The 14,355-nt window shown below is 38.7% G+C and overlaps 1 protein-coding gene across 4 annotated transcripts in view; it reads left to right on the top strand.

The window, feature by feature from the left end:
- LOC139937986 (calcium/calmodulin-dependent protein kinase kinase 1-like) overlaps positions 1–14,355 on the top strand; it is a 58,705-nt gene that overhangs the window by 7,961 nt on the left and 36,389 nt on the right. Inside the window, exons 1-2 of one of the 4 annotated variants that reach the window (XM_071933305.1) lie at positions 5,213–5,275; positions 12,831–13,836. In XM_071933305.1, the coding sequence (XP_071789406.1) occupies positions 13,800–13,836 (37 nt within the window). In that variant the 5' untranslated portion in view covers positions 5,213–5,275; positions 12,831–13,799. The other 3 variants (XM_071933304.1, XM_071933306.1, XM_071933303.1) reach the window with 3 other exon arrangements.

Genomic DNA, 14,355 nt, shown 5'->3' with positions numbered 1-14,355 from the left:
TCCTCTCCAGCAAAGGTAGTATCAATTTTGCAAAAGATGTTTGAGAAAAAAAGCATGATGAAATTTTAACCCTCGTGTCACACTTGCGTGGAATTGCCCAGCTATTTAAAGCGTCTTGTGCACACAATTAGATGACAGAGTCAATTGTATTAGCCACCGTGTACCCGAATAAAACCTTCCTTTGCCGATGTTTATTACCAATTTGAAGACATTTGGCCTTGCAGTGTGTCCTGCGTTGTTTAATTTTGTCCAGAAAGTGAAGTGCTTTTTTTTTTGCCAATGAGGGTAAATTTGATGAAATCCTGACTGCGGGGAAATTCTCTGAAGCCAACTGCTGTGTGTGCACGGAGCAGTCCTGAGGAATAATTTGTTTTTCTCTTCTAATGTACCGTAGGAAATCAGTGTAAACCTATTGTAGTTGAGTTACATCCAGCCTGTTGCTAAACACATTTTCCTTATCAGGGTTTGTTCAGCAAGGCCAATTACCTTTTCATTTCACTAATTCAAGTTTTTTTTTTCATCGAAAAAACATACTTTCTGAAAATAAATAGTTTATAAATGTGTGCATGATACATTATGTATGGGGTTGCTTTCAGACTCCGCGGTGACTGCTCTATAATCGGACAACATTTCTGAAAATGCCTCAATGATTCATGCATGGTAAGGGCATGTAGGGATAGAGTTAGGGTTAGGGATAGGGTTGGTTAGGGGAACTTAGGGCTAAGCTTGGGCGATATCACGATACTATCGAATATCGTGATACTAACTTGGAAACGATTTTCATCGAAATATAGATATATCGCGATATATCGCGATATATTGCGATATCAATTAAATATCGCAATGTCAGGATGTATTTTCTAGCTGAGACATCATGTAAGCACCCCATAGATTTGGAGTAAAACCAGAAGAATAGGTCATTAGAACACCTCTCTTATGCTTTGGCTGTCTCTTCTACAACTTTCACTGGGAGTTTGAAGACTGATGATGTCAAATTTAACTAATCGTGATTATATGGAATATCGCGATATTGTCGGCGATATATCGTGAATAAAATAAATTTATATCGCCCAAGCTTACTTAGAGCATATAAGGGTTAGGTTTGGGTAAGGGCTAGGTTTGGGTAAGAGTTAGAGTTAGAGCCGGGTCAGGGATCGAGTACAGATACAATGTAGGGTTTGAGTCAGTGACAAGATTATTGTTAGAGTTAGAGTTTGGTTTGGGTTATAGCGTTAAGATAATAGACGAGTTAGGAGTATGGTTAAGAATTGGAATGCGATAAAAAAAAAAAAACAAGAAACAAGGTGTCGGAATATAAGGGTATCAAAAAGTAGGGATGCAAGGAGAAAATGTCTTAGTTCCCTTTCAAAAAAGCGAAGCACAGGCCTGTGATTCCCTTGGCGTAGTCACGGACGCTGCGCAATGTCCCCTGAATCTAATGCCGAGTGTTTCTTCTAATAACAAACCTGATCCCCATGAACCTCTCATTAAGCACTATCTCCTGATGGGAGCATCCAATGCAGATACTTAGTAGTCATAAATGGCTCTGTTGAATGATCAAAACTCCATGGGTAAGGAAGCTTGTTCAAGGAGGATGAATTTTATGGCTGTTGAGGTCATTTACCTTAAAGGAACACGTTGCCTTGGATCGGTCGAGTTGGTCTTTGAAAAGCGTTTGTAACCGTTTTTTATAAAATGCATATTGGTAGAAAGATGTTGTATAAGTAGAATACAATGATCCACACAAACATACCTCGAAATTGCGTGGTTTTCCTTTTACCTCGTCGACTAATACGTCGGCCATTTATGGGGGTCAAAATTTTGACTCCCATAAATGGCCGACCATGTTAGTTCGCACAGTAGAAGGAAAACCACGCAATTTGGAGGCAAACTTGTGTGGATCATTGTATTCTACTTTTAAAACATCTTTCCAACCATATGCATTTTATAAAAAACGGTTACAAACGCTTTTGTTTTGACCAACTCGTCCGATCCAAGGCAACGTGTTCCTTTAAAGGCAGTGGACACTATTGATAATTACCCAAAATAATTATTAGCATAAAACCTTACTTGGTAACAAGTAATGGGGAGAGGTTCATAGCATAAAACTTGTGAGAAAAGGCTCCCCTCTTAAGTGGCATAGTTTTCGAGAAAGAAGTAATTTAGACCTCAGAATTAGATTTTCAGGTCTCTAAATCAAGCATCTGAAAGCAAACAACTTTGTGTTATACAAGGGTGTTTTTTTCTTTCACTATTATCTTGCATCTTCGACGACCAACTGAGCTCAAATTGTCACAAGTTTGTTGCATATGTTGAGATACACCAAGTGAGAAGACTGGTCTTTGACGAACAAAACGTGTCCAGTGTTTTTAAACAAGCTGAACCCGCCCCCTCTTTTTTCAGACTTGAGTTTAGGAAAGCTCCACGGATGCCACTGTTGCCCTGGTCTTGGCCTCGGTGCCTCTTCTGACAGTTTTCCAAGATTTTCTAATGAAAGAGCCCTTTGCCATTTGCAGAATGAAAATGGCCCTGCCCTCTTGAAGATGAAATTTCATGCTTGTCTGTTCATACATAAACTTTTTATTGTATGATAAATTATTGGTGTGTATTGTAAAACCAAGAAGGTAAATCGTAACATGTGCATGCCCCAACTTCGCTCTTGAAGGGGCACAACAATTTCTCTCCAGTAAGGGGCACTTCGACATGTATGAGGACAATTTTAATTTGTATTTTGAACTTTGAAAAGGGCACCACAACAAAAGCACAGGGCACACAGCAACTGGGTTATTGCGAGGACTGTACTAATAACTCTCCATGATAAAACAGATCTCCATGATAAAACAGATCATAGATTTTCTTGAAGCAATACACTTGTCGCTAGCAGTGTTCGACACGTTGGCATGATGAAGAACTGCATTGTACACAGTGGGTGGATTAGGGTGACTTTCCCCATAGATGCCCTCTGGGTGAAGGCTCAACTCCTAGATTGGAAGAGGCTTTAACATTAAGCAGCGTACAGAGAGGACACTCTGTTTTCAGTATGACCACAGAGTTCGTTAGACAAGTTTTCACTTATGAAAAATTGTGTACATAATTAAGTCAAAATTGAACATCTGATTATACAAAGCTAAGATTATATGCATTTTAGTTGAATCTATTGGAAGAAAGCAAAGCATGCTGTTGAAAGAATTAAAGAGCATATAATGATGGCTTCTTATACCTCGCTCAAATTTGTCGCCTCCATGTTGCAACAAAGTGGCTACAAGAAGGAGCTCTCACTTTAAATACTACATGTATGGGTTTTTTCGCAAATCATTTTAAAATCACCTGACAAGGTTATTCAAAATGATTGTTTTTTTTGCACAATAGTTTCAAGTGAACTTAGTTTCCTTAATTGAAAACATTTTAAATGATTTTCAGCAAAGATCATTTGTTGTCGGTTTGGTTAAAAAAAGGTTTTAAACAACTTGTCTTTCGATGAATCTTGGTGCTTTGTAAAATAAAGCCTACATGGAGGTACCAGTTGGCATGGACTGCAGTACCACAATCTCAACTCAATTTCTTAAAAGATTCGATAAGGAAATATTTGACAAGGATGTGGGACAGGTTTTTTGGCGTCCTGTCATTAATACATTACATTTTTTCAGCATTCATACTTCTAAAAAGGAAGGAAATTAGCATTGATTAGTTTAAACCAAGAAAAGATTGTAATTAAATTTGGAGAGAGAAATAGAGAGCACAGAACTAGTGTTAATGTCTGCTGCCCCTGGGTGGGTCTAATTAAAATTGATTTCTACATAATTGTACATTTCATGTCTGTACTTTTGTACAACAAGTTGACTGCAACACTGAAATGGCAGACTTTTTGGATTCTACGTGTGTACATTTGTTTCAACTTTGAACCTGATATTATTTTCACTTGTTTCTTGTGATCCACCATAGAGCAAGGACCAGTGGATCCACACACCCACAATTTTGACATTGACAATTCTTAGTGGCCCCTTATATCTGAGCCGTTAGTTCTGCCACGTACACCTGCAGTTCTGTCTGGGACAGAGAATGGTGTTTACATGATAAACAGTAAACACAACTGTGTATTGGTTCATGGTTTGTGTGAATACTCAAAACCCATCGAACCATAAGAACAAATAGGATTGGTGTAATGCTGTTCTATTTACACTAATGGATTGTTTGCACCTCGTCATACGATTGAAATCTTTCTTTCACAACTGGAGTGTTTGTCTGGGTTCCTTTCTTCCCACCTCTGTGATGCTCTAATCCTGATCAAGGCCACTAGTTCCCTTTACCATGTTTACAATGTGCAATGTTAATGTGAATGACTCTGCACTTCTACAATGTACCATGTCTACTGGCTATGTTCATAGAGTAAGGACTGTCCTTACTCTATGCTATGTTCAAAGAAGACCTTGGGGCCAGTCTACACGTACATGTAGTTCCCTTTTCAAAGTTTACAATGTACAGTACTGTACAATCTGCACTGTTCAAGAGGACCATTCTAATTTGTGTAGTTCTCATTTATGTACAATGTGAATGACTCGGCACTTATACCATGTCTACTGGCTATGTTCATAGAAGGTCTTGGGCCACTGTACGTTCCCTTTTTCATGTTTACAATGTAAAACTTGGGTATGTTTAAAGAAGACCATTCTAGTTCCCTTTTATTATGTTTACAGTGTACAATGTAGTAAACTTGTACAATGCACATTTACTTATTCACGAATCTGCACCACAACTGTGTATGTTCAAAGGAGACCTTGGAACCATCCTAGTTCCCTTTTCCCATGTTTACAATTAACAACCATGTTCATGAATCTGCACTGGGTACATGTATGTTCAAAGAAGACCTCGGAACCATTCTAGTTCCCTATTCCCATGATTACATTGTACAATGTTCATGTTCATTTATCTGCACTGGGTACATGATGTTCAAAGCAGACCTTGGGATCATTCCAGATGCTACTACGCAAGACCCGCCCACCTGCTCTTTATCAATGGAACATTTTCATTGATCAGCCAATTACAAGGCCACATTCTCCAGTCAGTACTCCACCAGTCACGATCATTCACAGTAACCAATCAGGAACACCAGAGCCTTATGACACATGAAATCCTATTACTTTGCATATCAGTAGTGTATTGTTTAGTGTATGATGTGGGCACATTAGAGGTTGCACTCAGGATCGTTAGGCCTTGGCTGCACAGGGTCAGTCATCATCAGTAGTGTCATGCTCAGAGTCAATCACAGGATCAATATGTGAGTTGTTTTGGTTTCAGTCACTCCCCTGTCCTATTCAGTGCTGATGTTTTCCTTCCTGTATCATCCTATTTCATGATTTCCCGTACTCAAGAACGTTCCGGAAACTCATAAATGTTATACTCTACGGATTTATCTCAAAACAGTGTGATGGAAAAACATGTGTGCGTATTGTGTTCAGGTAGGAGAAATACTACGTTCAGTAATCTGTATCTAGTGTCACTCATTGTGTATCGCTGAGCTAGCTTTGAACTTTGGATATTGTATTGATCATTCTCAGTCTAGTGTCATTCATTTTCCACTTGAAAAGAATCCCCAGTTACCGGGTGCAAAGGAGAGCGGGGGTGGATTTCACAAAGAGTTAGGACTAGTCTTATCTCGAGTTAGGACCAGTTACTCATCCTAACTTAGGACTAGCCATACGTTTTTAATATCTCCTAGGACTAGTCCTAAGTTAGGCCTAGTCCTAACTCTTTGTGAAATCGACCCCTGTTCCTTTATTCCGTTATTCCTGAGGGTGCTTCAACGAAACTCACCTGAAATTCAGGTGAGTTTCATTGAACACCCCCCCCCCCCCCCAGCCCCTCGTAAAATAATTGAAATTTAGTAAATTGATAAAAAACCACGATATTAGTTTGTGTACGTCGTGTGTTTGGGTACGGATGTTTTTTAAGTTTCAAATTCCACATTGTTAGTTCCCAATCTTGTATGTCCGGTTTGTGTAATCGTTTGGACCTTTTTTGACGTCGAGTAGAGATTTATTATAATTTTGACATCGGCAAACCTGATACAAATTGGAGAAGTTGTTATTGAAGGAAAAGTGCATCATTGATTCGAACTGCCTCTAGCCATTGGGCTAGCTCAGTATAGCAATACAAAGGTCGTGGGTTCAAATCCAACATGAGTGGTTTGCTTATGGATTTCTTTCACCAAAATACACATCGGTGTAAGCATGGTAGGGGTAAAAACAAATTATTTATTCAACTTCTACAACTATTTTTGAAAAATACAACTTGCATTAATAATGCATTTATTTCTCTGCAATATCAAGCGTTGAATTGATTTAAACATTATTCTTGAACTCACTGCCCTAACCAGTGTCCTAACCTACATTTCTACGTAATACTGCTGTTTACATGCAGCTATATTTATACATGTTACATGTATGTACATAGTACATGTAGGTGTTACACGAGGGGTGTTTTCCATCTTGTGGGAAAATCAATATAATTTTTACTTCTTGTGTTTGACAATCGACCAACTCAAAGATTGACACAAAAAGAGTATGAAAGACTCAAACGCAGGAATGTCTGTTGAATATATTCCATATAATGGTATGTCATGAGTATACATGTACATGTAATGACAAAATGCTACTTTCTCTTTAAAGACACTGGACACTGTTGGTAATTGTCAAAGACTAGTCTTCACAGTTGGTGTATCTCAACATATATGCATAAAATAACAAACCTGTGAAAATTTGAGCTCAATTGGTAGTCGAAGTTGCGAGATATTAATGAAAGAATAAAACACCCTTGTCTCGCACCATGGTCACACGAAGTTGTGTTCTTTTAGAAATTTGATTTCGAGACCTCAAATTCTAAATCTGAGGTCTTGAAATCAACTTCGTGGAAAGTTACTTCTTTCTCGAAAACTACATGTATGTCACTTCAGAGGGAGCTGTTTCTCACACTGTTTTATACTATCAACCTGTCAACCTCTCCACATTTCTCGATATCAAGAAAGGTTTTTTGATAATAATTATTGTGAGTAATTACAAATAGTGTCCACTGCCTGTAAAGGCTGTTTGGTTTTTGGAACCCCTCAATTATTTTATTCAGTCAATCTAACCTGTGACAGTTTCATTTCTAAAAGTTTATTGTGTTTTTGATACACATTTTGCTGTAGCGGTTATTTCCACGCAGGAAGAATAATCCGAAATTTGAATTTAACAACCCGAGAAACGTCTCTCACATTTCAATTTTTTGAAACCCTCTCTGTCAAACAACATTTCTTTGAATGGAATTGTTTCTCTTTCTCACAAGTTATGTTATTTCAGAGGGAGCCGTTTCTCACAATGTTTTATACTGTCATCAGCTCTTCGTTGCTCATTACCAAATAAGTTTTTATTCTATACTTTTGTGTGATCACAAATAGTATCAGGTGCCTTTAACACAGAGATGTATTTTAATGTTGCCATTCTTTTGATTGTTTTCATGGTCTGCTGTTTGTCCCCATTAACCTGATTTCTAACGGCCTCCATTCCATCATGTCTTCAAAAGTCTCGCCTTTCCTTGGAAATATATCCGCAAGATAACGATCCTCTTGAGATTTGAAAGTGACTTCTGGGGAATACATGTGTGTATCTCCAAGGCAGCCATTAACCTGATTAGGAAAACCATAGAAGACTTGAACACACACAGTTAAGGGCTGAACATTTACAACTTTAATCTAGAAAGGTGTGTGGACTGTGGACGTTGAGAGTATGCTACGCTTTTGAAAGGGCAAGGACGCCAAGACATTTTCTCCTTTGTAAAGGGCACCCAGGCCTGATCTTTCACGGAGGCAATGCAGGTTAGGTGATTGCATCCATGCCCGCCTTAGTGCCTTAGTGCCATTGAAAAGATATGCAAATTTAAAATTTCCTCATAGGGTACCAAGGAGAAAATGCCTTGGTGTGAAGTATCAGGCCTGTATGAATGTACGTGTGCTTAGCGCAAATGAGCAAGTAAGGAGTCTCAGGTATGTGACATTCTGGTACGCATCTTTTTATGCTGAGTTACTTTTTGTGCTGAAAGACATGTAGCTTTATGAAATTAGGCCCAGATGACTTAAAGGCAGTGGACACTATTGGTAATTACTCAAAATAATTATTAGCATAAAACCTTACTTTGTTATGAGTAATGGTTAGAGGTTGTTGATTAGTACCTGTAATGTGTACTTGTGTACATGTCATATAGGACAATTTTATCCACTGTTCGCTCTGTGAAATTTGGACTAACATGTAAATATTGAAACATTTTTACAGGCACCAAGCTTGCAATGACATTGACAACAGACATTGAGGCAATTGCCTCTGTTTAAGTATCGGGCCTAGAATGTTTGATAGTTTTAACTAACTACAAAACACTGTAAGTGTACACATGTTCAAAGGCTACAATTATTTATAAAACTTAAAATTATAAAATTTTCTTACCCAACAATTTTATGTGAGTTACGCACTGCATGTTGTTACAACACTTACATTTTACATTGTGATACAGGGCACGTACAAAATGCACTAATCACTAAGAAATACTTTTTGCAGCAGGTAGTGTTACAACATGCCAGTGAACGTGATAAATGGAAACGCAAAAAAAATACATTGTACAATGGGTTTTAAATTACCGCACTTCCTGAGGTGGTTGAACAACAAAGAACTTTGTTGTCATGGAACAGGAATTTTACATTGTTAATTTTCACCCCTATTCACAGGTTCTCTGGCTACAGCCTCAAATTAAATTTTTGTTTCCTCCGACTTTCAATTTAGAAATTTGAATCTAAAGTAGATAACAGAACAGGTGGCCAGGATAATACATGTAGTTACCGCGCAGATCAGTTTAAAGGGAGGGTATTTGTTTGGTTATCACTCTTAAAATTAAATATTGGCAATTAAAGGAACATAACAGAATTGGTAAGAAAAAAAAATTGTGAAGATCACCGATTTACATAAAACTTGCACAGTCTAATGATGATGATAGTTGAAAACATCCCTTAAAATATTTTTTAACTGAAATTTCATATTTGATGAGAAAAAAAAATAATGTAATTTCGCATTTTGAGTTTATCGCTCAGTGAGCGTTTTATTCAGTTTTGTTTTGGCATCGATGCAATGCAAAATTTGTAATTGTTTTTCCACTACTCTATCGTGACCCAGACGGCCGATCGATCTCGAACTAAAGGTTTGTCAGTTCATGTAGATGGTGGATTACATCTAGCAAAGATTACATTTTTTGCTAGCAAAACCTATTCTGTAAGGTTCCTTAAACAATTTTGTTAAAGGCCTACAGCAGTTATGGCAAAAAAATAATATTAGTACATTCTCACAGAAAATAGCCAAAAGGAGATCATTCCTCAACATGTTTTTCTCTCTAAACGACTTTATTGTCAACTTAGAAATTTTGTTTATACTCTCGCTCAACAAAACACGCCCTTCACTTTGAACAAGCAAGGCCTGCCCTTGTTACTTTTTCCCAGTTACGAACTCACAAAAACATTAGTGCAGCGTCGCTGTCGTTCTGTTTTTCCTCTGTCAGTTCAAACCCCTTGAGTAGTTGCAGTGCTCAGTCATCTGAAATAACCCCATGAAAGAAATCCAGAATCTATCCACTTGTAGTGTGGCTCCGAAGCCATAATGCTGTCGTCCTGCTGAAAAGAATTGTATTGTAAACTGTTTTCTGTTTCACAGAGTAGCACCTGTATGCAAAGGTGTAGTCTCTTTTAGCTGGCAGCTGAAAGAGTTTAAAGGCACTGGACACTGTTAATACATAGTTACTCAAAATAATTGTTAGTATAAAAATGTACTTGTACAAGCAATGAAGAAGTGTTGATTGTAAAAACATTCTGAGAAACGGCTCCCTTTAAAGTGACAGAATTTTTTGAAAAAGAGGTAAATTCTCAATGTAGAATAATTTGAGTCTGAGAAAGACGTGTTAGGCATCTGGAAGCACACAGATTTGCGCTACAAGGATGTTTTTTCTTTCATTCTTTACTTAGATGACCAGTTGAGCCCAAATGTTAACAGATTTGTTATTTTATGCATGTTGGGATACACCAAGTGAGAATACTTAGGTCTATGACAACTTTGGTTGTCAGCGTTGCGAGAGAATAACAGAAGAAAAACAACCCTCGTTGCACAAATTGTGTGCTTTCAGATGCTTGATTTTGAGATCTCGAAATCTAATTCTGAGGTCTCAAGATCAAATTCAATCAAAACTACTTCTTTCTAAAAAATAACATTACTTCAGAGGGAGCCGTTTCTCACAATGTTTTATAATATCGACAGCTCTCTATTGCTTGTTTAATGCTAACAATTATTTTGAGTAATTACCAATAGTATCCTAGGGTGGGTTTCACAAAGAGTTAAGACTAGTCTTATCTCGAGTTAGGACGAGTTACTTGCCTAACTTAGGACTAGCCATACGTTTTTGATATCTCCTAGGACTAGTCCTAACCTAACTCTTTGTGAAATCGACCCCAGTGCCTTTAAGCGTACTAAAACACTCTGACAAAGAGCATGTTTTGTATGTACAATGCTCATGTTGGAACAGAACCTGGGAGGTTGCAGGTACCTGGAGCAATCCTTTGCAGGGTTGGCAAGGGAGGAGTGAGGCCTCAGGTCTTCGGTACAGTGTGCTCTATAAAAATAGAAATACGTTAGGTAATCACTCTTAAAATTACAATGAAAATGCAGTAAAAACTTGGATAAAAGTACAACAGCTTTTGATAGTATAATGCATTTTGAGAATCATTCCATTTTGGAGTAATGTGGTTATAAAATAGAATATAATTTTTTTATTCCCCAAAACTTGAATCTGAGAAGCATTACTCTCAGATTCAAGTTTTGGGGAATAAAAAGACAATAACATCTAGATAGTGTACACAAGTGTTCCAATTACGGATTATTCTTCATGCATGGATATAATCGCCCCTGACTTTCTCAAAAACACGACAAAATTTTCACAGGTTAGTTTTATATGGTTTTATCATGCCTGGTGCATCCCCCCGTTAATAACCAAAGGTGTACAAATTGATAGCTTAATTGGCCGCACACTGATGGATTTATGTTGATATAATTGTACCTTGTGTGTTAGCCACCTGCAATAACCTTTCCAAGTCCCATCCCTAGGGTAGCCTCAGTGGGTTTAAATAAAGAAAGGAAGATTTGAACCCATAGGATGTTATTTGACGACCGAAAATCTGTTGTCCTGATGGGAAAGCTTATGCTGGAGGGACTGAACTGGGGAAGTTTTCTTTTCGTGGGTTGAAAGTGTAGCAGGAATGAAAAAACTTGATTGAATTTGAGAGCTGAGTACATTATCACATCAATTTGTCGACTCTGCCTTGAGACACTGTGCACTTTGAGAGAATGGTTTTGCAGGTCTGGATTTCATCTTTGAGAGGGCAAGGTTAATGTACAGTTTGTAAAGGGCACTTCCATTGGAAAATCTGGACATTTAAGGGAAACGCTTTGCAGTGTATGGTTCAGTTTGATTCAACATTCCTTGTACATTCTGAGATTCTGTGTTTGCTTAGGTTCATTTCAATAAGTTTTTCGATGTCAAATTTGTGATTTGTAAATTCTTATATACATGTAGGCCTAGGATTTGAGGCATTGCATGGTGAGGTATCAATATATTTGGTTTGTTGCAACACCATGTGTGTATCTACTTGCCAGGTAGATAAACACTGGTGTATTGCAAACCAAATATATATTGTAAATTCTTGCCTATTGCTGCATTCAAAGAAGTAAACAGTATATGGTAGTGCCTCTCCCTCTTCGCTTCCCACCCAGTATACTGCTCTTCATAAAGTTAAACCACATGGATTTACCCTGAGGGAGTAACCTTGTTTTTTAGGGAGAGTTCCCTACATGGTGTTCTTCCCTTTTGGTGATGACTTCTTCCACTTAGGAAATAAAGTCATGAGTAATTTACTAACCACTAAAAGTTGACCTGGGCAGATGTTCCTGTGCAACTTTAAGCTGCACGTTATGTTCAGTCATTATGAACCTTGCATTTTGGCTCCTGAACCTGGGGATTTAATTGGTTAAGGGGGCAGACGGATTGATTTGCCATAAACTTTTATAGTGGGTTCTTATACACCAATTCAGGCACGCAGTGTTGAGCACCGTGCGCCATTGCTGAGGTGTACATGTGCTTAGTTTTGTGCACAAAGACATGAGGAAATCATGTTTCTTTTCACTCTTCATGGACATGAAATGTTTTCCTCAACGACTATCACATTGTCCTTAATAGGACATCATGATATACTAATGAAGATCACTGACTACAAAATTTGCAACTAAATACATGTAGAAACCGAATCATCACTTAATTGGTGTATAGCATTCAAATCCATCGCTCATTGCACTCCCAACGCAGTATTTTTCCTGCAAGGTGCATGTACTTTTACATTACTTGTAGTACCTTGAGAACCCCAGTAAGGTCCTAAATAAATGGGTCTCAGAATTTATCACTGCAATAACCCATCTTTCTGCAAGTTTGTATAATATACTCAGCGCCTTGAGTACCTTGTTTGCTCTATACAAGACTTTGATATTATTTTGAGCTACGTTTTGAAGTGTGATACTTTTTCCCCTTTATAACACACATTCTACACATGGTAAGCAGAGCTATGATCTTGGGCCCAGCTGATTTATTTGTGAAATCTAAAGTGCCATTGAAAAACTGACAGACACTATACAAAGTTTTGTGTGCTTGGCCATTTCCTTGGCCATTTTTTGTTTTGCAAACAGTGTCTAATAACTGCGCATTTTTGTTTACTTCCTACACAGATACATTGTGTCCCAGAAACTCCAAAGTTTAAGCATCATTTCCAGAACAAGGTCACCTCCCTTTACCCCCAGGAAGAGAGACTCTCAAGTATTTAGACTCTGATCCTGATTTTGAAGTCAGGTGGTTCGCCCCGTCCTCCATGATCGGAACATTGGAGCCTTCGCCCTGGGAACATTTGCCCAGCCTTGAACCTCACCGTAGGGGAGTTGTGGCTAGACTTTGGCATCTGGTTGCTCTGCCGTTATTGTAGGTTATCAACCCATTGACAATTGTGTATTGTGAGCGTCGGGGGAGTTAGGCACCTGGGAGTGTTGTGCATTGCAACCCTGGAACTGCTTGCTTGTGTAGTGCCACTGCTAGTCATCACGTGAGGTATTATTGTACAGTGTACCAAAGGCTTCTCCTGTGTTAGTAATACAGCGGTCTGTCAGTGTTGGATCGTTAATGTGTGCGTAGTACAGTGTATAGGCTGAAGTCAAAAGTGTGTATTCGTCAAGTGCACTTCATGTGTAGTCGTTATTAGTGAGTTGCTTGTAATGCCAACCCCGTCGTCTGCAATCAGCGTGTTGATGCTATCGCTCCAGTCCATCAGCTCAACTCTAAATGTTGCCCTGTCTTAAACCACAGATTCATGACCACTTCCTCACTATACACACACTTGTGAATCTGGATTTGCACCAATTACACACGCTTTACCCCTTACACTTACACACACATAGCACCATCAAGAACAGCACACATTTCTAGCTAGCTGAACACAAACCCCTGGCAATGTTAATTGTGTTCGGGCCAGCTGTGTAAATGTACACACCTATAGCAGAATGCCTCAAATGGTGTGACTACATTATATTCCCCCCTCGCTTGACGACACCAACTAAAGAGAATAGCCGTCCCCGGGCACGTGCTCTTGCCACGGCTGTGACTACACATAGCTGTTGTGGCCGACCCCTGTGTTGATGTTATAGGATATGGTGAAGGTAGCTAAACAGTGCAAAATGGGAGCAGGTAAGAATCTGTGTGTTTTAGATGTTTCTCTCCTCCTTGTGTCTTGCGGTGTGTTTCCCTATGTTACTGAAATGTCAAACTCACTACCTATCATAAAAACAGCACATTGTGTAGAATTAGTAAAAATTGTAGAATTAGTAAAAATTCAAGGGTCAAAATGCCTTCAGATTAGGTGTTTTGTGCTATGTTTGTTATGAAATTATCATGTGATTTTTGGGGTTGAACAAAGAATTGTCTAGAGTGGGATTCGAACCAACGACCTCCGGATTAACGTGCCGGCGCTCTATCAACTGAGCTTTCTAGCCCTATATTGGCGGTGTCCCTATTTTGTCAATATCGTTGTTTGGGGTGCCTGAAATTATCAGGTATCAAAATAACCCAGGGCATCCTCAGCAATGGTGCTTTTGCTGTGGTGCCCTCTGCACGGTTCCAATACAAATTGACATTTTCCTCATAGAAGCGCCCCCTAACCGGTGGACGATTACTGTGCCCCTTCAAGAGTGAAGTTCAAGGCCTGCA

Source organism: Asterias amurensis, chromosome 6 (genome assembly GCF_032118995.1).
Source record: "Asterias amurensis chromosome 6, ASM3211899v1".
Classification (NCBI taxonomy): Eukaryota; Metazoa; Echinodermata; class Asteroidea; order Forcipulatida; family Asteriidae; genus Asterias; species Asterias amurensis.
The sequence above is the reverse complement of the archived record's forward strand: the minus strand, read 5'-3'. Positions and strand labels throughout refer to the sequence as shown.